At 38.0% G+C, this 25209-nt stretch overlaps 1 protein-coding gene across 1 annotated transcript in view; it reads left to right on the top strand.

Moving 5' to 3' along the window:
* The window catches only part of Pask (PAS kinase), a 453665-nt gene that overhangs the window by 258746 nt on the left and 169710 nt on the right, over positions 1–25209 (top strand). The window contains exons 13-14 of the mRNA XM_068229079.1: positions 10815–10981; positions 20126–20317. Coding sequence (XP_068085180.1) covers positions 10815–10981; positions 20126–20317 — 359 coding nt within the window. The remainder of the gene's footprint in view (positions 1–10814; positions 10982–20125; positions 20318–25209) is intronic.

Genomic DNA, 25209 nt, shown 5'->3' with positions numbered 1-25209 from the left:
TCAAGAAGGCATTATTATTGCAAAACACAAAGCACAACAGTACTCCACACCACGTGAAAATCCTGACACCCAACCCAAACCCCCACCGCTACTCCCCGTGCCCGCACCGTCCCCAAACAATCAAGTTAACAATGCCTTACTACTACTACTACTACTACTACTACTACTACTACTACTACTACTACTACTACTACTACTACTACTACTACACAACCTTCTTAATAACCAATCTACCCCACTTCAGGGCCACCTCGGTGGATTGAGCAGCTGAGGCCTCTGAAAAACCCCAACCCAAGTATCAACCAGCACCCCACCCTGCCAAGATACACTCTGTTTCTCACTTCCTTAAATAAACCACCACACAGTCTTCTAACACCAAATGGCCTTCCTAGTACAAAGATGAAGCACTGGTTCTCGGAGATGAGGCGGTGCAACACTAAATGCTGTCCAGACATGCTGCTATTTCAAAATTTACTAACATCCACAGATACTTATAATTATGTATTTAATAATAATAATAATAAGTTGCGACAAGAAATACGATGTAGCCTTGAAAATTTCCAAACACAACATTAAGCAAGGTAAACCCTGTATGTCCTACCATACAGGGCAAGCCACATCGTATACTGTAAATGATGTGCCAGTCAAACACATACTAAAGCACAAAACACACACACTCAAAGCACACACATACAGCTAAAACATATACACATATGGAGTTAAGCAACATCGGTAGTGGTCACCCACTGGATGGGTGGCCAAGCTTCCGCACATTTATTGTTTACTAATAACTAACGAATTACTACCAAAACTGGTTAAATTTACATACAAAATATTACATCATATTACATTCAGTACGATGAAACACACAACTGACTTACACTCACTACAGACTGACAGAGGAGCTCCGATGGGAGCACTGATATCTGTACGACACAACCCACCTCCCTCTTTGGTGATAGGGGGAACATATCGATCCCCTGGGATGGGTAGCTAGCCCATGCGCTGGTCTCTTATTAATTCACCTCCACAGATGCTGTCCTATGCTCGTTCAGGGCCATCTCTCGCTTTAACCAATGTATAGCCAGTATTGGAATGATGCGACCTTTTGATTGGTTCAAATCATCGCGTCCCCGAGGCTCACTTCAAACTCATATCGTATGATACCCTAGCCTCTCACCGGGCTTCCGAAATGTGATCCGTTGGTCCATGCCATTGTCTTCTATTATTTCCTTGTTCTAAAGAGAGCACGTGAAGGTCGGGTGCGTCATGTAGCAACCCCTCTTTCTTAATATAGCTTGAGAACAAATAGACCCTCGGCTCCAAGCTTTCTGTTGAAATTGTGAAACCCACACCTTGGTCCCTTCAAGTTACTAAGACTCAATAAAATGACATATTCACTGTACTGTCAGTAAATGAATGATCAATTAAATGAGCACTTCAATGAGGGCTCAGTATTGATGATTAAATAAATAAGAGGAAACTGAGGGGAAACTTTTAACTGACCCTTTACAGGAAGAGTTTAGCATTTGTTATTGACTAGCAAGATACCCGTGCTTCGCTACGGTATTATACTGAAATTTATAATTGAATGATTAACGTTTTATATATAATCTGCCAAAATTCGTGATCTGACGGCAAAGTTCCTCCGATTTTTCAATCTTTCTCTCCAGCAATCGATTTCATAGTTCCTGGGCTAGCTCCAGGTATTCCGCCCGGCCAGTTGGGTCCCTAAATCTTTGCCATCGTTTCCTAAAAGCATTTTTAATAGGGATCAAAATTGTTGAGGAGATCCAGCGTGGTGTTAGCTTGGGTGCCATGGCGGTACTGAAGCTGCAGCCGGACTGCATTCGTGGTCATTATCCGCACATTTTGATGACAGTCCAGAAAATTATTATTATTTATTATTATTTGCGAATGAGCCCATTAGGACTACACAAAGTACTTAGAGACAGGCATTTGCCTTTCTTTGTGCCCACACTTCCTTCATTCGTTTGCTGTGTGCTTCTTTTCTCTCTTGAGACCATGTTGTTCCGGTCTTCTTCCTTGGTTCCTCCTCTTGGTCAACTTGCCACTTATGAACTTTGGCTCTGAAGATAACCCGGCTTTGGATGTCTTCAGGTGTAATTCCTGCCAGTTTGAGATCTGTTTTAATTTCGCCAATCCATTTTATTGTGTCCGTTTTGGCTTTACTTCGGTTTTCATAAAATTGAACTATTTGCTTGGTAAGTCTATCTGGGTTCATCCTTTTTATATGTCCAAAGAATCTTAATGTGCGTTTTCTGATGTCGCTGTGAATGTTAGAAAATTGTTTGATTTCCTGTTTCCCTCTAAGGCGGTACTGTTCATCTACGAGTTTTGGGCGTAAATTTTTTCTAATGATTTGCGTTCCTTTTCCTGAATATTTTCTAGATCAGTTTTCCTGTTCAAAATTAGTGTCTCTGATCCATAGAAGCATTCTGGTTTTATTACTGTATTATAGTGTCTTAGTTTTGCATGCTTGGAGTGAGACACTTTTTGTTATAGATATTTTGGGTGAGTCTATATGCAGTTTCCATTTATTGGCATCTAACTTCGTTGGCTTTTGTTTCTATTCCATTCTCCTGAATTATTTCACCGAGATATTTGAATTGCTGAACCCGATTTATTTTGCCATATTTTGTCTCCATGAATTAAGGGGCTTCTTTGCTGCAGGTCATGTATTCAGTTTTTTCAAACGATATTTGGAGGCCGACTTTTTCCGCTGTTTCTTTCAGGAGTTCGATCTGGTTTATGGCTGTTGAAACGTCACAAGTTAAGATTGCCAGATCGTCCGCAAATGCCAGGCAGTCTACTGCTAATTTGCCCCTACCAAGAGTGATTGGTTGGTCAATCTTGAGGACAGACTTCTGTTTGCGCCATTCCTGTATTACCTTTTCAAGGACGCAGTTGAAGAGTAGTGGAGAGAGCCCATCTCCCTGTCTTACTCCTGTTTTGATCGGAAAAGGGTCTGAGATTTCCCCCATGAATTTAACCTTAGATTTTGTGTCTGTCAATGTCTCTTTTACAATTGCGAGTGTTTTCCGGTCTAGACCCTGTTCTTTTAATATCTGAAACAGTGATTGACGATCAACTGAATCATAGGCCTTTTTGAAATCAACAAAAGTACAAACTACATTTTTGCTACAAATTCTCTGATGCCTTAGGATTATCTTTAGGTTCAAAATTTGCTCTGGACATGAACGGCCTGGTCTGAAACCTGCTTGATATTCTGCAATTTTTGGTTCTAGTTGCTGTTGGGCTCTATCGAGAAGGCACTGAGATAAAATTTTGTAGGTAACAGATACCAATGAGATTCCTCTGTAGTTATTTACGTCTGTTCTGTCTCCTTTCTTATGTAAAGGATGGATTAGTGCACTTTTCCAATCTTCTGGAATTTGTTCTGTTTCCCAAATCTCTTGGATGATACCGGTGAATTCTTTTATAGTATTTGGGCCTGCTGATTTGAGAATTTATGCTATGATCCCATCCTCACCTGCAGCTTTATTAATTTTAAGTCATTTTATCTGTCTGCTAATTTCTTCTTCATCCGGTGGTACTGAATTTGGGTTTGTCAAGTCAGGTTCCTGCGGTGGAAATCTTTGTCTTGGCTCTGGGCAGTTAAGCAGTTCTTCAAAATACCTTGCAAGTTCGGTGCAGTTTTCTTGATTGTTCAGTGCAAATTGCCCATTTACTTTCTTAAAGCAAAGGTTTTGTGGCTGATACCCTGTTAGCTTTGTTTTGAAGTTCTTGTAGAAATTTCGTGTGTGGTTTTTTTCGAAGTCCTTTTCAATTTCTAGTAGTTGATCTTTCTCGAATTTCCTTTTGGTCTGTCGGATTAATTTCGCTGCCTATTTCCTGACTGCCAAAAACATTTTGTGATTCTTATCGGTCTTTTTGCTGTTCCACTTATTGTATGCATTCTGCCGGGATTGGATGGCTTGTTCACAGTCTGCGTTCCACCAAGGGTGTTTTTTTCTTTTCTGCAAAGGAATCAGTGTTTGTGCTGTTTCAATTAGTTTGGTCTTGAGTTGCTGCCAATTGTTGGACTGCTTTTTCTCTAATTCTTCGGTGAAAGATGGCTGGATCTGACTAGTATCAAATTTCGGAATTATTTGCTTCCTTCTTCTGAACCTTTGGGGTATCAACTGTAGTTTGACTCTTGTCAGATGGTGGTCTGAGTCTATGTTTGCACCCTTCCTTACTTGGACATTCATAATTTCTCTGTGGTTTGGGTATTAAATTGCCACGTGGTCAATTTGAAACTCGCCCAAGAGGGAGTTGGGTGATCTCCATGTCATTTGTTTAGAAGGTTTCTTCCTGAAGTGAGTCGACATGACTATAAGGTTGAATGCCCTGCAGAATTCGACTAATCTCCGTCCATTTTGGTTCGTCCATTTATGTGCTGGGAATTTTCCAACTGTTTTCCTGTATTTCCTTTCCTTGCCTAGCTGAGCGTTGAAATCTCCTAATAGAATTTTGACGTGGTTTTGAGGAATTTTTGATGCTGTTTCTTCTAGTATTTCCCAGGATTTGTCTACCTTCTCGCGATCTGTTTTATTGTCTTCATTGACTAGCATATGTGCATTGATCAGTGTGTATGATTTGTTTTCACACTTTAGGGTGATTGTCATTAGCCTATTGTTTACACATTTCACACCTGTTACTGAGTTAAGTATGCTCTTCTTGACTGCAAAAGCAACTCCTAAATGGGGTGTGTTTTTGAGAATCTGTTTGTCTGTTTTACTTTTGAAGAGTCTGTAGATCCCGAAATCCATTGCGTGTTCGTCAGTCAGCCTCGTTTCTTGGAGTGCCAGTATTTCCATTTTTTGATCATTTAGGGTTTGCTCTAGTTCGTACAACTTCCCTGCCCGCAAGAGAGAATTTATGTTCAGTGTTCCGAAAAATGTTTCACTGTTTGGGCGAAGTTGGCCAGAGGTCTCCGACTCCCTCTGTTTGCATATCCAGCCAGACTCCCCAGAATCCGATAGTCTGGTTGTGCTGCTAATGTCAGCAGTGGATTGGTTACCACCTGGGGTACAAATTTGTTTCCTGCCACGCCTCATGGTACTTGATTATCCAAGTATTGGACCGTAGTCCAGTTTCATAGGACTGGGGTGGATAGTTCCAAAACATACATTTCCAGCCGCACCTCTGGTGAACAGACGCTGACCACTTTGCCGCTTGCTGCAAGTCATTACATAAAATCAGCTTCATGGTCCGTATCGCACTTCAATAGATTCACAATGAAGTATTTATTTATTTTCCACCTAGTCGATACAATGATTGCCTAAGGCAAATTTTATTGGTCAAAAGTGGTACATGTTTCGTATATTATCAACATCTTCAGCCACATAACACAGTTTAGATGAAAAATATAAAAATTGACAAAGTAATGCTTTAGAGGAAGTGTCCTTGAAATTAACATAAGATTGACAAGATTAAAACAAACAAATAACTCTAGAGAAAATATATAAATTATTTCTACAATAGAAAGCAGTCGTCAAGGAAACACTTGTACAATATTCCATAGAGAAATTGTCCTAATAAATATTCTTTTCTTAATAATCCATGAAAAAAGATCAATTTATAAATTAAAAATTATACATTTTATAAGTAATTATCGAAATGAAGAAATCCTGATATCACAGTGCGGCTCTTATTATTAATGTAGATGAAAATATAACTAATTCCTAGTTGTCAAATCTTATTAAGCCTGCTTTCCTTTGGAACAGTAACTCCTGTCATTCTTTCACAGTTTTGCGCCGGGTGTAATATTGATGATGCGTTCTTCCTTGTTCTTGCACCTGAGGAGGAGGAGGAGGAGGAGGAGCGGGGGATATAGGTGTGTCAAGAACTTCCTTGCTGTCACCTATAGCTTCAACTGAGGAGGAACAAGTTGTAGGGCTATCTGTAGGTGGAGAAATTCCAATTCTTTTTTCTTGATCCTTCTCAAGCATTTTCAAATATACTAGAATTTGATAATATAATGGATTCTTATATTCTACAGCCTCATTAAGGTTATCATTTTTCTTTACAAGTTGGTCTAGATGAATGTACAGGTCTTCATATGTGTTCATTAAGCTGCCCTTTTTTAACTTTTTTATGATGGTCAGGTCTTGTTCTATGTTTGTAAATTTATGACCTGTGGCAGTCATGTGTGATCCCATTGCTGAGAATCTTCTATGTTTTTCAGCATTCACATGTTCCAAATATCTAACTTTAAAATTGCGGCCAGATTGTCCTATGTATGTGTTCTTACATTCAAAGCATGTGAGTTTATATATACCGGAATCAAAAAATTTATCTTTTTCCGAGAGATTTATTGTATCATGGTTGAAAATACTATGTTTCATGTTGTTATTGGTGGAAAATGCAATTTTGAAATTTTTTCTTTTAAATAAATTTGTTATTACATGAATGTTTGGATTATTATATGTGAACTTGATATATTTTTCAGTTTTACTAGGTTCGACTGCTAATTTAGATTGTTGCTTCTCCGAAAATTTATTAATTATTTTATCAATCATGTTATTGTTGAAACCATTCAAGAGGGCTTGTTGTCGGATAAACAACAGTTCTTTATTCCTTTCAGATTTGGATAAAGGAATACTAAACGCTCTGTTAATGTAACTATAATATGCTGATCTTTTCTGTGCCTCAGGGTGTAACGAGTTGTTCTTGATAGTGGTCAGTGTGAAAGTGGATTTTCTGTGTATTTTGAAAGAAAATCCTTTTTCTTCTCTTGTTGTGACTATGTCCAGAAAATTCATATTATAGTTACATTAACAGAGCGTTTAGTATTCCTTTATCCAAATCTGAAAGGAATAAAGAACTGTTGTTTATCCGACAACAAGCCCTCTTGAATGGTTTCAACAATAACATGATTGATAAAATAATTAATAAATTTTCGGAGAAGCAACAATCTAAATTAGCAGTCGAACCTAGTAAAACTGAAAAATATATCAAGTTCACATATAATAATCCAAACATTCATGTAATAACAAATTTATTTAAAAGAAAAAATTTCAAAATTGCATTTTCCACCAATAACAACATGAAACATAGTATTTTCAACCATGATACAATAAATCTCTCGGAAAAGATAAATTTTTTGATTCCGGTATATATAAACTCACATGCTTTGAATGTAAGAACACATACATAGGACAATCTGGCCGCAATTTTAAAGTTAGATATTTGGAACATGTGAATGCTGAAAAACATAGAAGATTCTCAGCAATGGGATCACACATGACTGCCACAGGTCATAAATTTACAAACATAGAACAAGACCTGACCATCATAAAAAAGTTAAAAAAGGGCAGCTTAATGAACACATATGAAGACCTGTACATTCATCTAGACCAACTTGTAAAGAAAAATGATAACCTTAATGAGGCTGTAGAATATAAGAATCCATTATATTATCAAATTCTAGTATATTTGAAAATGCTTGAGAAGGATCAAGAAAAAAGAATTGGAATTTCTCCACCTACAGATAGCCCTACAACTTGTTCCTCCTCAGTTGAAGCTATAGGTGACAGCAAGGAAGTTCTTGACACACCTATATCCCCCGCTCCTCCTCCTCCTCCTCCTCCTCAGGTGCAAGAACAAGGAAGAACGCATCATCAATATTACACCCGGCGCAAAACTGTGAAAGAATGACAGGAGTTACTGTTCCAAAGGAAAGCAGGCTTAATAAGATTTGACAACTAGGAATTAGTTATATTTTCATCTACATTAATAATAAGAGCCGCACTGTGATATCAGGATTTCTTCATTTCGATAATTACTTATAAAATGTATAATTTTTAATTTATAAATTGATCTTTTTTCATGGATTATTAAGAAAAGAATATTTATTAGGACAATTTCTCTATGGAATATTGTACAAGTGTTTCCTTGACGACTGCTTTCTATTGTAGAAATAATTTATATATTTTCTCTTGAGTTATTTGTTTGTTTTAATCTTGTCAATCTTATGTTAATTTCAAGGACACTTCCTCTAAAGCATTACTTTGTCAATTTTTATATTTTTCATCTAAACTGTGTTATGTGGCTGAAGATGTTGATAATATACGAAACATGTACCACTTTTGACCAATAAAAATTGCCTTAGGCAATCATTGTATCGACTAGGTGGAAAATAAATAAATACTTCATTGTGAATCTGCTGCAAGTCAGACGCGAAGTGGATTTCAGTCAGTTCTTCCGCCCTCTCCGCCATCGGGATGAATCCTCTTATGACGTCGAGGCCGTTGACCATTTTCCTTGTTCCCTCAGTTGATCCGCGGTGCTTATTTGGCTACGCCTTATTCGCACCTGTCCTGCATATCTACAGGAACTTTCCCTATCAGCCATTGGGACGCGCCGTGTCGGGGTTGAGGGCCTCCACCCCAGTGTCTTACATAGAGTTATACCTAACTCCTAGTCAGTCAGAGCTAGACCCCCATGCAAGCTGACCGGGCACGGAGAAAATTATTATTATTATTATTATTATTATTATTATTATTATTATTATTATTATTATTATTATTATTATTATTATTGTTCTGGATGCCGCAGCAAGATGCAAGACCTTTACTTGGCGGTAAATTACATCTGCTGCCATTGTCATTGCTGACAATGTGACCAGCACCATTGTCGCGCGTAGGCAAGTGCGCGGGATTTCTGGCGATACAAATGATATACTTCCGTACATTATTGACCTTATTATAAAGGTGAACAATTGCACGGTCAATATAATTCCTATCGTATATTTCAAATGTGTTAAAATTTTCATTTATGTGCCAGGTGAATCTACTGTAATCTAGCTTTAAGTTCTTCAAAGGAAAAGATGGCTCTTGAAAAAAACTCAGGAAAGATGAAAAATTATCAGTTTATGATCAGAATAAAGTACTATATGAGCAATAAAATCAATTTGTCTCGGCTCCTTTTCCACCCCACCGCCGTTAAGTTGATTTCCCCCCCCAAAGAAGGAAGGCATGTTTCTTTATGCTTAAAGGAGATTCCAAATACCAGTATTCACCTCTGTTACCTTCAGTTTTGAGATATAAGTTAAGTTACCCAATAAAAAGAATTCCCTTTTTTCACTTCCTTTCACACTCCCCACCCCCTCCCATTAAGCAAATCTTCCAGAAAAAATACTTGTTTCTTTATTAGTAAAGGATTTTCTAAATACCAATTATCACGACTGCAACATCTTCAGTTTTTGTGATATGTGTCCTCTTAAAAGGAATTCAACTCTTTTTCACCCCCGACACCCCAAGATGACTTTCCCTCAAAAATGGTTTTTCTTTGTCTTTAAATGAGATTCAAATACCAATTTTCACGTCTGTAAACCCTTTAGTTTTTATTAGATGTAAGTATCTTCATGCAATTAATTCAATGAATTTCTCAAATCCTTCACCTCCATCCCCCCCCCCCTCATTGAATTTTCCAAAATCAAAGGAATACAGGTTTCTTTACTTATAAAGCAGATTTTAAATATCAATTTTCACGTCTGCAACATCTTTCATTTTTGAGATAGTATCTTCATACAAATAATTCAAATAATTGTTCAATTCTACCCCCCACTCCCCTGTAAGTGGATTTCCAAACACGAAAAAATACTTATTTCTTTATTTTTAAAGGAGATTCTAAATAGCAAATTTCACGTTTGCAACATCTTCAGTTTTTGAGTTATCAGTATTCTAATAAAAAGAACGCAACCCCATTTTCAGTCATTTTTACCCCCCACCCACCCAAGTGGTTTTTCCAAAAACAAAAAATGCATGTTTCTTTATTTTAATAGTGATAATAAATACGATTTTTCATTTCTGCAACATGTTCAGTTTTAGAGATATACTGTAGACATGCTCATTTTAAAATTTCACCCCCTTTTAAGTTCGCCGTAAGTGGAGTTTCCGAAAACAAATCACCTATGTTTCTTTACTTTTACAGGAGATTCCAAGTACCAATTTTTACGTCTGTAACATTTTACGTTTCTGAGATGTACTGTAGATATAGTCTTTCAAAAAATTCACCCCATTTGTCACTCCTGTTTAAGCCCCGTTAATAGGATTTTCCAAAAGGGAAAAAAAAAGAGTGCTTCTTTATTTTGAAGGGAGATTCCAAATACCAATTTTCAGGTCTGTAATATGTTCAGTTTCTGAGATATAAGTATCCTCAGTAAAGGCATTCAACCCCCTTTTCACCCTTTTTTACGCCTCCTAGTGGGATTTTTCGAAAACAAAACAAATATGTGTTTCTTTATTTTTAAAGCAGATTCTAAATATGAATTTTTACATCTGTAAACTAAAGTTTTGAGATATGTATATATACACTCATTTTAAAAATTCAACACCCCCCTCCCTTTTCACCACCTTAACGATGGATTATCCAAAAATCCTCCCTTAGCGAGCACCTACATTGTAATATAGTAATATAAATGTGTCCTCAAAATGTCATTTCGTTATGTGCATTAGTTTTGGCTCGGCGATGATGAATCAGTCAGTCAGTCTGTCAGGACATGTTATTTTATATATATATAGATTAGTACTTTTTTTCAGTTCGTTCAGATAACCAACCTAAGAAAATACAGTTTATTTCTATCACTATAATTGGTATATGCCTTTCTTTCATTCAGTCATTTTGTCTTTCTTTCTTTCTTTCTCTCTTTCTCTCTCTTGAATATTTTCTTACACTTGTGTAGTAGATCTTCATTGACTTTGAATATGCAGCAAATCTTTTTGGTTAGGCAGCTCTGTCAGGGCTAGTAATCATATTACTAACATGACCCGTATTTTTTCCAGATGTTTTATACCGTGTTCGAGGTATAATTTTGTCTAGTGGACGCACTGTGTACTGTGTTTGGGTTTCACGAGATCCGGAGGAACTTGGAGAAGGTGGAAGAAATTGTGCTGGAAATCTGACTTTGACTTCAAGTTTCAATAGCACAGTAGACAACTCTCTTGGACAGGTGAGTGCAGTGAGATTTTATACAACAGTATTAGATTAATTGTAAATAACATTCATCATTTTACGAAGCTTTTTTTTAAACAGTGGGGAGAGTTTTTATCTGGTCGTCAACGTTCCTGTATTTTCATTTCATCTTGGTTTGTTTTTTGAAAACATTTGTGAGTAAGGGGTGGTTCTGCCTCTACAAGTCACGATTTTCCATCTTGTAGGTTGGTGTTGCATGATTAGTAGAGCATCTGTGACCTACTCATCTCAGATACATGAAAAATGATATGCCATAAGTGTTAGTATGTCTTTAAGCTTTCCTTTAGCATGTATGGCTTTGCCAGAGGTTGACTGTGTAGCTTTCCAGCCAATTAATGGACGTAATGTCCATCTTATTGCTGTTTAAAATAATGAAGTATGCGTTCTTTTTCTTTTTCCCGATAACAAAATCCCGTCACTATTGCTCCGGATGCTCGGCATTCAATAGGCTTATTGTACTACCTCGTTTGGAGTTAAAACATAACACTATTTAAAGTAGTGAAAATCTTTTTCTCGACATACCATTGGCCGACTTGTCAATTTTCAGTATTGATGTTGTATTCCAGTAAGATTTATGAATTCAGTTAAATGCAGCGCTGCCACCAAGGGTTCTGACCTAGGTGTTCCAGTAAGATTTATGAATTGAGTTAAATGCAGCACTGCTACCAAGGGCTCTGACCTAGAGGGGACATTTTATCATTTGTTGTTATTTCATCTGTTACTTGCTATTTGAAAGACTTGAAATTGTTTCTGTCGCAAGATAAATTAGAAATACCATTCGTGAAGTCTTCAGAAATTTGTACATAGGTACAGTCTTAGCATGCCAGAGAAGAGGGACTTGTTTACTAGTGCAGTACTTACTTTCCCTTCTGGCTGCCATATTTTTATGATCTGTTGTGGTAATTTTGATTGTAGATAATAATTTTATCAGGCTTCTGAAACTTCATTTTCATCTTTGTGATAATCTCTCCGTTTGTCACTTTCATAATGATCTCTCTCTGAGTAATATGCTAATTTGTTCACTTGTCCTTGGACTGTATGTCTTCATCAAAAATGTTGATTATTTGTTTTGGTTTTTAATTTACACTGGGATCCATCCCTGATTGTTCCAGATCACTGTGTATTACTTTGATGCCGTCCAGCCAAAAATCTCCTTTTGTTATTCACCTGCTTTCGCTTACACCTAAAATAATGCCAGATTCCATCATTGCTCTCTTTACTTCTAGCTTCGCAGGTTTCAATACAGTTCTTACATTCCAGGTGCCGATTCTGAATGTGTTGGGTACATCCTTTCAGGTGACCAGAAGTTTTGTGTGATGACGACTCGAGTCCATCATTCAAGTCCATATGCAAACATTCAACAGGGATGATGATTAATGTGAAGCAGCTCGTGGATCTGATGGAGTTCGTGAATAGCAATTGACATATCTCATGAAAGATTTCAGTTCATTGGTGGATTCTCAGAAGCATCCAGAATATGAGGGAAAATTTGGTTTGGGTGCAAGGAATCAAAGAGGTGACAGACTATAGGAGTTGTCATTGAGCATGAGATGTATGTATGTCCAGTTCTTGTTCTGTTGCTCTATGGGGTCAGGTATGAAGTGAGATGAATCTTTGAAGCGAGTTTTTACGACCCGATGTCCTTTCTGCCGGCAATGTTGTCAGAGGAATTATTGGGATTAAATGAATAACACAATACATGATAGTAGGAAGAGAGAGGGTGAAACTCGGTGCCTGCACAGAGGCTACTCCCGTCAAATAGCACCAAGGATCCTGCTCAAGGCTTAATGTCTCCATCCGATGGACAAATCACCATTAACAGCATCGTATGCCCTCACTCGATATGAACATTTCAGAAAGGTTTGGAATGGTATCCAGGCTTTTGTTACACAATCGAGTGATTAGAAATTGTATAGCACCTCTCCTAACTTGCCGGGCAAGATTCTGATGGTGAAATTTTTTTTAACCAACCATATTTGAACTGGCTAACCACATTGTCAGACCATATAGACTTGGTGCCTGAACAATCATGACCTCCAGGTGGGCTCTGCATTGAGAATGAGATGGTTGTAACAAACACCTTCTTCAAAGTACCACTAAGGTGAAAATGCACTTGGAAAGAACCAGGATGTCAGCTATCATAAAATTGACTGCATACTTACGAATTTGTTATTTTAACCATTATAGTTTATTTTGGTCTGTATTGACTTTGATCTATTAACCCCTCAGCGCCGACCTCTATACGTGGTATAGACCCCCTTTTCTTCCGTAGCCGCCGACCTCTATACGTGGTATAGACCCATACATGGTTTCGCATTTACGGCTATAGCGCGAAGAGTTTTGGTGTTATGGATATGCAAATTGTTTTGTTTCCAAGAAGACATTTTCGGGTTTATCAGTGTTCTAAATAAGTATTGAAAATCGTTAAAGTGTAGCTGCTTTTGCAAGGATAAGTATATGTCAATTATGTCTGAGTACCAATCCCTGCCTTTTTAATAGTCCGTTTGCTTCATTCTTTCCCACAGAATAAAATAAAGAAATGATGATCTGAGAAGTTTGTCTTTTCGTGTGATGTTCTTTGCTCTAATTTTGTATTAAGAGTGCGGTTTATTTATTATATTTGTCTTTATTTCTCAGCTTGTAGTCATTTCGTAACTCTCTACGAGTACTCTGTATAGGCATCAGTTAGTGCTGCTTTCTGTCGTACGACACGAGAAGCAGTTGTGCATGGTATATATCTCGTTTGAAAGACGATGTATCGACCTTTTAATCTGAAATATGTATCGAGTTGTTTGGATTCGTCATAAATGTTATTCCCCTCATTCAGTTTCGTCCTGCCGCTTTCGGTCCCGCTGCAGCTTCATCAGCTTGTGTGACGCACCGCGCTCAATGGCTAGCTCCTACTGAGTGTAGCGTGCTTGAAATATTGTATAATTCAAATGAAAGTTTAGTCGGAAGTAGTAGTGGCAGTATTAGCAGTAGTGATAATGAAATAGATGATGTATCAGTGGTAAATGATGAGAGTGACGATGAGGAAGAACCAGTACTTGGAAATTTCGTGTAGGAGGCTATAGATACGCATACAGGTCAAAGGGAAGCTTTCAAGAGTGAATAATGATTCCTAGATTCTCCAATAATATTTAGACAAGTCACAGGGACAAACATTGAGCAGTTATCTTATCAGTTTCAGCTGATGGAGGGTTTGTTTACGTAGTACAAAATACGCTTCTCGGATGGGAAACGAAATATTCAAGGCCGGCGCGCATCAGGTAATACAGTTCCAAGGTTGCAGGAAATACGTTTTATCAGGAAATTAGCACCCAAGAGTGAGAAATCCAAACCTCAGAGACGTTGTATCGCGTGTTCAAAACACGGTGAAAAGAAGACATCGGTGTACTGCTGCCAGGAGTGTGCCTTGGGTCTCTGTCTCGAAGAGTGCTTCGAACTCCATCACACGGAACTAAATTACTAAGGAAATGTGAAACAATTATGTAATTATCTTCATGTACATAGTTCTACCATAAGGAATTCCAAATTTCGTGAATATCGGGCCACTCTTATACTAGTAGTAACGCTTTAAGTGAATCAATGTATTTCAGTCGCGCGTAGTTGAAATCTCATCCGGCCGCTGGATAGGAAGCTCTTTAAACGGCTGCGACGCTGAGGGGTTAACAACGCTGAGAAATCACTGGTAATGTGTCCACCTTGTCAATAATTTTACAGTATTGACAAGGTGGACACATTACCAGAGATTTCCCACTGCATACTTACAAAGCAAAGGTACTGTAATCAGATCAAGCCAAGTCACAGTTAAGTGCATATGGATATAGGCTGGGACCACACGCTGGTTATGGCGAAGTGCGTTTTTGGATTTTAAAAGCTACAGAAAACAAATTGGCCAAAGTGGTTTTAGAAGAATTGAAGGAAAGGTAAGTAATGGAACAATTCAAGGAATAAACTGATAGAACGCATGACGATAAATTAGAGTGGGAAGATCTAACGGTTGAAATAGCAAAAATAGCAGAATCGGCAAAACAGGTGTAGAAGTGGAAATCGGAACCAAGAAAGCCATGGATATTACAGGAAATGATTGACCTCATACAGCAAAGGAACAAACTGAAGAAAGAAGGGAACGCGAGAGAATATAAGGTAATTAAGAACCAGATTATATTGAAATGTCGACATGGAAAGATAAGTGGATGAGATACAAGTGAAGAGATTTAGATAGATGTGATAAACGAAAAGATGGATAAGGCACGTAACAAGACAAGATAACTGCAATACAGCTGAAGAACTAGAAGTACTGTAGTTAAGGATTAAAATGGTAAACTCCAGTTTGATAAGTTGGAGTTTGCTAAACATTGGAAAGAATATACAGAGAAGCAATAGACAACTTCCAGGCCTATTTAGATGAGATGGTCTGTCCATATTATGGGCTGAGCTTAAAGCATTGTTATGAAATATTCATGACAAGAAGGCAACTGGTATGGACAACATACCCATGGAACTGGTTATATGGATTGGAAGAGAAAAATGAAGAAAAACTTGTTTTAAATTATAAAATGCTGTGAGGAAGGAATAACTCCTCAGGACTTTACTCAGGGTAAAACAATCCCCTTGCCAAGAAAAAGTCATCGTATAATAACTCTTCTTTCTCACACATCCAAAATTTTCTTCTGAGATTTTCCCATAGATAAAAGTTGCATACACCGGGTGAGTTGGTCGTGCAGGTGCGGGGGGGCAGCTGTGAGCTTGCATCTGGGAGATAGTGGATTCGAACCCCACTGTCGGCAGCCCTGAAGATGGTTTTCCGTGGTTTCCCATTTTCACATCAGGCAAATGCTGGGGCTGTACCTTCATTAAGGCCATAGCCGCTTCCTTTCCACTCCTAGGCCTTTCTTATTCCATCATTGCCATTGTCCGGCTCCATGGCTAAATGGTTAGCGTGCTGGCCTTTGGTCACAGGGGTCCCGGGTTCGATTCCTGGTAGGGTCGGGAATTGTAACCTTAATTGGTTAATTTCGCTGGCACAGGGGCTGGGTGTACGTGTCGTCTTCATCATCATTTCATCCTCATCACGACGCGCAGGTCGCCTACGGCCGTCAGATCGCAAGACCTGCATCTGGCAAGCCGAACTTGTCCTCGGACACTCCCGGCACTAAAAGCCGTACGCCATTTCATTTTCATTGCCATAAGATCTGTGTCGGTACGGCGCCAAGCAAATTGAGAAGAAGAAAAGTTGCATATGCTTAAATCAGACAAACTAGGGGGCCATAGGGCTTTACTGATAATCTGATCATTATCAAACACTTTCTGCAACTGTTGCATAGAGCTATGCACCGTAAGGGCCATTACACCATCTGCTGGAAATTGACATACCTTTCTTTCTTCTTCGGTCAGTTCAGCAAGAAATGGTTTGAGAATATGAATATAATGGTTGGAAGTAAACGTGTCCTGGAAAAATATCTGGACCGATCATTCGTCGGGCACTAAGAGCGCACCATACACCCACCTTCACTTTGTGCAGAGATGTCAGCTGTAAAACGTGCTGGTTCTCTGTATCCCAGATCCTATTATTCTGTGAATTGACATATCCACTCAAATGAAGCAATGCTTCATCACTTATAAAAATAAAGTTTGCATTCTCTATACCATTCTTGGCAGTATTCATTAAGCAAAACCCAGTGGCTCCACAGCCCTGATGGACTTTGGCGTACCAAGCGACCGGTGCTCAGCTCGAAGGCCTGCAGATTACAAGGTGATGCGTGATCAGTGCGACAAATTGTCTCTGTCGTTGTTCTTGGCTTCCTTGATCGGGATCGCCATCTCACAGTCACATAGCTCTTCAGTTGTAATCGTGTAGGTTGAGTGGACTTTGAACCAACTCTCAGGACCAGTTAAAAATCCCTGAGCCAGCCGGGAATCGAACCCGGTGCCTCTGGGTGAAAGGCAGGCACGCTATCCCTAGACAGCAGGGCCAAACACTATTCATTAGCCAATTGCAAAATCTTACTTGCAGTGAAATCTGTTGGCCATATATTATGGCTTGAATGAGTCCGGTGAGATTAAATGAAATAATTTTGTGTCATTACGTTCCGTTGAATGGGGAAAATGCCAGTTTCCTGAGCTACTCTCCGAAGTGACTTGTATGGACTGACTTTCAGTCTTGCCTGTATATCTTCTATCACTCCGGTGTGAAAGCTATTCTGCTTCACAGGTTTTTTTTTTCCTTATTAGATACGAAACCATTACTATGCCAGTTTTAAACAAGTTGTTTCACGTAATGTTTTGATGGTACTATGGCACTGTAGAACCAGGAAACTGTCTACAGAATTTTTGAAAGCATCATTCAACTGGTTTCTCCTTCTTGTGCAAATAAAACTCTGCCATAATATTCTATGCGCTGTAGAGTACTTGACCATTGCGACAATAACCTCACAACACACCATAAAACTTCAGAGTTATTAGCAAACTGCTATGTCAGTTGTCAAGACTTTTCATCACGCCAAGCCTGACAAGCCATATGGCTCTTGTTTGAGGATTCCCGCGACCTATTTGCAAAAGTACGAAGTGTTGAATTATACTCTCTGTATAAGCTTTGTAAGCCTTTAAATGGTCTTTCGTTGTCCTACCGTGTTTGGTCCTTCTCTTTCTTTAACCAATTCTGTCATTATTTGAGAGAGTAGAAAATTTATTCTCCATCTTCAGTTATATCACCAAACTTATCATATACAGTATTTTTTGTATTAAAACATGGGCCACAATTGCCATTCAAGGCTCCATCAAAGTACATGTACACAGTCATGTTTCGAAGCAAACCAAGAAATAGGTTCCCCCCAATAACAAATGTTGCTATTTAATGTTAGAAAAATTTAAGATGTTCATGAGGGGGGATGGTCTGAAAATTGAACTGTGAGTGCAGCAATATTGTAAAGTAGAGTAAAAATATTAAGCAAGTGTTGCTCCTGTATTAAAAAGTAAGTTTCTTACTATACTAAGATAAAATTTGGATTTAAAAGATAAATGGCCAGTCGAAGAAAAAGGAACAAAAGTCTAATGTATAAAACAAGAATTTTGTCTGTATATTGCTGAGAATTTTAAAAGAATTGTATTTCTGAATCAGTCATGCCCACAGTAACAAGGAAATGCAAGTTCTAATTTTCCGTAATCTTGTATTATGTGTGTATGTATGTATGTACGCGTATCAAAAGAAAGTAGCTGAAGAGGTTTTAATGAAAATCAGTATCTAAAGTCAGCGAATGAAGCACTACAATGTAGGCTATAAATAATTTTTATTCCCGCTGAGTGAAATGGTAATTTAGGGGAAGGCTTAAAAATTAATTCTCAAATGTCTATATCATTAGTCGTTCTATCAATAAATACTATATAACTAAAGTTATATAGAACTAGATTAAACCTGTCAAGACATGACAGTCAATGGGGTAAATATTTACTGAAGGATTTCCTTATATACGGCATTCCTTGTACTTTATTCCGTACAATATTCTATAAATCGCACTGACACAGATAGGTCTTAGGGCGACGATGGGATAGGAAATGGCTATAAGTTGGAAGGAAACAACCATGGCCTTAATTAAGGTACAGCCCAAGGCATTTGCCTCGTGTGATAACGGGAAACCACGGAAAACAATCTTCAGGGTTGCCGACAGTGGAGTTCGAACCTGCTATCTCCTGAATGCAAGCTGATAGCTACGTGACCCAACCAGCAGCCACTTGCTTGTTGCATTCCTTGTACACTTGCCTTTTGGTACTCTTGCAACTTTAAAATACCGCTCTCTTGATATTGCAACATTTAACTGGCCATGGCTGAAAACTGGCTGGGGTAAATACAGACCATGTCCCTTGAGGTTTATTGATTGTGATTCAAAATGCCAAGCAAAGTGGAAATTGATGCCTCCTGAAAGAAAATGGTAGTGTTTTATTGGTTACTGTTAAGTCAATTCGAGGGATTAGAGCTTTCTGTCCAGCTGTATCTCCACTTATTAATTCCAAATCTGAACAATTTCTGTACATACTTCGTAAAATTGGGCCTTAACCTGGTACCGTTTAGGAGCTGTTGGGAAACATTCAGGTTTCTAAGGAGCATAACTATGGCTCCAATTTTTAGAATAAGAATATGTGGAGGTAAACCAATAATTCCAAAGAATTTAAGAATTATGTAGGATATTGAAATAGCTAGCTTTCATCTTCAGTATTAGTATTTTGATGCTAATGTTTGGTTTTGAACAACATGTTATAAGTCCCATGGCTTTCAAATTAAATAAGAAACACAACTTTCGAGAAAATGATGACATCATCCGCAGAAGTGAAAATTTTGCTATAAATTTCAATCACGATATAATCATGTGCTAATATTCTGGCTAGTAGATCAATAACATTTGATCCATCACCATCTACAGATGGGTAGTTGCTGTTATTGATTTCTTGCAAAAAAAAAAAACCAGTGAATTCAATTTTTTGGTGGTTTTGCCCGCACATTTTTACGCCGAGTATTGCTAACATGGAAATATTATTCAATTGAGTTAAGCGGCGATAGTTTTTGTCATAATTGTCTTAAGGTCTAAAACCTCATGGTCATTAGTTCATATCAGCAAGAAAATTGTGAAGATGGTAATAAAAAGTGAGAAATATCATTAAGGAATGATCGCTTGAGGAATAAGAAAAGAGGGAGTGTTATGTTTTAATATTAAAGTCAAATGGTTGTTTTCATTGTTGTAATTTGTTTTTAAGGCTGAAGAAGGCCCAACAGGGTCAAAACATATACCTTTTAATGTATTAGTTTTTGAAGTTTCTTTAAGGCATGCAGCGTATTGACTAAGGTGGAATCTTGTAATTGTATAATTTCTTGTGATTTATGTATTCCACTATGTAATCAGAGTTTACTAAATAAGATTGAAATCATTTCTTACTACTGCACTTCGATATTCCTATTGTCACAAATTTTCTGTAAAGTTACAGTAAAGGAGGAAAGGTATCTTTCCCAATGATCTTTGTAGCTCTTTTAAAAAATTACTTATATTTCCAGATTAATCTTTGCAGGCTATTTAATCATTGTAGCTCTTTCAAAACATTACTTACATATCCAGATTAATCTTTGCAGGCTATTCGATCTTGTGCACAAAGCAACGTTCCTCAAGGAGGTAACAGATCTGGCTCTGTCTCAGTGCTGAGCCAGTGTGAAGATGACCAGACCTGTGGAGAATATAGTGAACTCTACACAACATTGCAGCAAATAGGAAAGGGAGCGTTTGGTTATGTGAAAATGGCTTTCCGTAACAGTGACGGCCTTCTGGTAGGTTGATACCTTTTGTGAAGATTTTAAGATACTACAATTTAATAGTCCATAATGATGATTGTGTTTTTTAATTGAACAGTTTAAAAGATTATTACGTTGAAACATTTCCTTTGTTTTCCACATTTTTTACTTTCTACTTCGGCAGCCCTGAAGATGGTTTTCTGTGGTTTCCCATTTTCACACCAGGCAAATGCTGGGGCTGTACCTTAATTAAGGCCACGGTCACTTCCTTTCCACTCCTAGCCCTTCCCTGTCCCATCGTCGCCATAAGACCTATCTGTGTCGGTGCAACGTAAATCAACTAGCAAAAAAAATAAATAAAATTTCTACTTCCCTTGATTCTCTGTTTCCGTTTTTGTGACAGTATTTCTTTTAGTTCTGCATTTTCCATTATACTGCGTTTGATACTATTTTCAGCATGATGAGCTATAATAAACCCACAAATATGGCATTGGCTACAATTGGGAACATGCATCATTTTCAAAAATATTTTTTTTGAAAAGTACACCAATGAAATAGTACGTAAACGTATTACATTGTGGTATGTTGCCTTGTTTTCTACCATTAAAAAAATATTTAATAGTGCCTTTCCGCAAGGCGAGTGAAACGGCCTCTGACGTAAGCGGTGCGCTGTGACGTCACGATCCAGTTCCGCATGGAGCTCTACCAGCCGTTGTGCATCAGCCGTTGCTAAAAGCCGATTGTTTATTATTCATGATCGCGAATAACTTCAAAATGACAGAAGAAAGGTTCAAAACAGCACAATCAGACAATCTATCATGTGTAAATGTCATCATTCTTGAAAAATAGTGACTTTTGTGGCCGCAGAAATTCGCGTATAACAAGCAAGTTTGTAAGTGGCGTCTTTTATATACGTGCAATGTACTGTAACCCATAGTATTAGGATAACAACGAACCTGGATAGATATCACATCACTTTCAACATTTCCTTCTAGACTGATTCCCCTATTAAAGAATAAGATTACATTTTCGGGCTTTCAGCATTAGTAAAGTAAGAAAGCGGGTTTCAGCACTAACATAAACATATAGGTAGCATTATAGTACTAGTCCGCTTCTGTGGTGTAGTGGTGTAGTGGTTAATGTGTGCCACTCCCGGAGGCCCGGTTTCGATTCCCGGCTCTGCCATGAAAGTTGAAAACAAATAGTACGAGGGCTGGAACGGGGTCTACTCAGCCTCGGGAGGTCAACTGAGTAGAAGGGTTTCGAATCTCACCTCAGCCATCCTCGAAGTGGTTTTTCGTATTTTCCTACTTCTCCTCCAGGCACCTAAGGCCACGGCCGTTTCCTTCCCTCTTCCTTGTCTATCCCTTCCGATCCTCCCATCCTCCAACAAGGCCCCTGTTGAGCATAACAGGTGAGGCCGCCTGGGCGAGGTAATGGCCCTCCTCACCAGTTTCATCACCATACTCAAAGTCTCACGTTCCAGGACACTGCCCTTGAAGTGGTAGAGGTGAAATCCCTCGCTGAGTCCGAGAGAAAACCAACCCTGAAGGATAAACTGATTAAGAAAGAAAGAAAGAAGGAAAGAAAGATCATAGTACTATAGGGCTATAATCTATCATTCCCAAAAAAATATATATTTATGGTTGGGACAACTGGCCTACCCACTTCCGGGGCCCATGAAAGAGAATTAAATATCTTTGTGGAGGGAAAAAGTTAAACATGATAAAGATAAATATGACTTCATCTAGTTTTCACAAGTCGGGCTGAGTGGTTCAGACTGTTGAGGTGCTGGCCTTCTGACCCCAACTTGGCAGGTTCGATCCTGATTCAGTCTGGTGGTAGTTGACGGTGCTCAAATACGTCAGCCTCGTGTCGGTAGATTTACTGGCACGTAAAATAACTCCTGCAGGACTAAATTCCTGCACATCGGCGTCTCCGAAAATCGTAGAAGTAGTTAGCGGGGCGTGAAGCCAATAACATTAATTACATTTGGCTTTTAACAAGCTGAGCATATCAGGAAAGAAAAGTGTCCTGGTGACATTTTAGTCGCTCAATACAGGAATGTCTTTGGGTGCTGTGACTTTTTTTTCTTTGCCTTACGTCACACCGTCACATACAGGTCTTATGGCGACGATGGGACAGGAAAGGCCTAGGAATGGGAACAAAGCGGCCATGGCCTTAGGTACAGCCTCGGCATTTGCCTGGTGTGAAAATGGGAAACCACGGAAAACCATCTTCAGGGCTGCCGGCAGTGGGGTTCAAAACCCACTATCTCCCGGATGCGAGCTCACAGCTGCACGCTCCTAACCGCACGGCCAACTCGCGTGGTATTTTTACCCTTTGGTTTATTGACTTGGCTTGTATAACCTAAAACTTAGGCTAAGTTGGATAATATTTTAAACACCTACATCACTATTTTCACCTGTGTGCACTTATGTTATTTATTTCATTAATATTATGATAATTATTATAATTGAGCATTGTTAACTTATAAGACCCCAACAAACAAGCATTGGTTTTGTGTAGAGTTATACATTTGTTAAATTCACGTTGTTTCCTTTCATGATGTACACGCCTATTCTTTGTTACATTATAGAGTATTTAGATATAGCCTAAATTTCTTTACCAATTAAGCTCTTCAATAAAGACATACATAGCTGTCCCATGCCAAGGTATATTGGTAGAATTAGAGCTGTCAAAATGGTTCATAACCCCTTTGATTTATTATCTTGACATGGATCACCCAAAACATAGGTTAGGTTTGGAGAATACTTTAATAATCAGCATTATTTAATGCACTGTTTATTACTTTCATATTCCAAGATGTAATTGAAGCATTTAAATAAAGCATCATATATTAAAATTTAAAGTTTTACCACTAGAATAGCTGACATGGAAAAGTGATTTGAAAATTCAAACAAATTCATCTTACGTTAAAATCTTCAAAAAATAAACTGTAGACTTTTCCGATATATCACCAGCATTTCTCCAGCTCACCAAAATTCATTTCTCCCTAGTTTTAGCGTCTTTGGAACGTTTATAAATAATTTGTTTGGTATGGTATGCGATGTGCTATTGCACATCGGAACTCTACACCATTTATAAGTTTTCTGCCTCACTGTCTGCGCAGGATTCATTTTAAGTCTAAAATATACCACTCAGATTATTATCCAATGTATAGACCTCGAATTTAACCATACTAGACACTAACGTAAAGTAGAAATACGCGAAGTGTATCCTGCTTCTCACAGCACACTATGTGTTATTTCGTTTGCTAATTCAGTCAACCTGTACGATGACGTCAGGCCAATGAGATCGCGTACTTGCGTGACGTGACATTTTCGTAGATTTTTATCATGTTTGGAGTTATTATTTGTACATTCTGTTCACATTTTTGAATTCTGCATGCAATTTTGAATCAGATTAGCATATTTTTAATTAAAACCCCGGATCATGCATGTTCCCTATTATGTATTTTGTTGTGTGATCACTTTGAAGTACAGGACAGGAAGTTTTATTTGGAGTACATCCAATTCCTCATCTTGACTCTCAATAAAATGGCAGGATTTGTTTGATTAGGAAATGCTGTCATGCAGTTAGTGTTATGTCAAGAAAAATATTTAAATTTGTAAAGTTACAAGCATTCTTGACAGGCAGTAGGGGATTTTACCCAGAAACGTTTGTGGTAGTTCTGCAAATTTTCTTACTTTGATGATGTTTTTTGGGTTGCTGAATCTTAATTTTTAACTTTCCACCAAAAATTCCTCCTGCAACCCCCTGAAATTTTTGAAAAAAGTCCCAAAAATAGCAAATTTAAAAAAAAAAACTTTTTAATGCGTAATTTTTTTTGGGGGTGTGGGGAATAACACCTAGAAATATGGTAAGTTGACAAAATTTGCAACGAAAAATGTTCTGAGATATTTTGGCGTAGGACGGACAGGGGTTACGTGCACGCTTTGGAATATGGGCCCTGCTCATGTTGTTTACATTTGCTCTCTCATCTCCACTCTCCTCCTTTTACTTCAAAACTCCCCCTCCCCCCAACACATCTTCTTTTCAGCATCTAGACGTCCCCAATCCCCTAACTCTTCCTAAAAAATATATATATTTTTGTTATATGTATGGCCAATTCGTCTTATTAAGCGTTTTAAGACCTTATGGCTGACAATGGCCTAATATAAACAGGCCGAAACTAGTACCATGATTAAAATAAACTGAAGTACTAATTTTATGTTGTATTGATTAGGTGGATTACCTCATTTATCTACAATAATTATACTGTCACCAATACGGAACATGAAAATTATAAACTTTGATTCAAGAAAACAAGGCGAAAACTTTTGTTTCGTAAAGAACTTTGCTCCGTGTCTTAGACGTAAAGAGTTTTACCTTGTGTTCTTGATACGGCTAAAGTAAAAAAGCTCATTATGTCCACAATTACGGGCCGTGGAAGCACCAGTCTAAATATGTTTTAAAAATTAAGTCTTTATAACTTGGTTTTATTTCTGATAATTTGCTGGTGTAAGAGTAGTCAGCGAAAAGTACAAAATTAATGTTTAAGCAAAGGGAACGTTTGCCATCATATTTCTTGTATTTGCTGTTGTATTCCTAAGTTTATGTCTGAAGAATGAGGACTTGAATTACTTACTGTAATACCCCAAAACGAACAGGAGGAAGTGATGACACAGAAGAAGGATATATATTGTAGATCCACACCAGTTCATAAATAATAAAAGGTATGAGAAAGTTACACAAACCATGAAACTGACAGATGATTTGGAAGAATTTGTACCAATTTAAAAAAAAAAAAAACTTGAAAATTTAGTTCCATTAAATCCAAAAAAGAAAAATGCTTGGTGGACATCAGAATGTAATGAATTTCATGAAGAGAGACACCAGGCATCATTAAAATTTCAAACCAATAA

This window comes from Anabrus simplex, chromosome 8 (assembly GCF_040414725.1).
Source record: "Anabrus simplex isolate iqAnaSimp1 chromosome 8, ASM4041472v1, whole genome shotgun sequence".
NCBI lineage: Eukaryota > Metazoa > Arthropoda > Insecta > Orthoptera > Tettigoniidae > Anabrus > Anabrus simplex.
The sequence above is the reverse complement of the archived record's forward strand: the minus strand, read 5'-3'. Positions and strand labels throughout refer to the sequence as shown.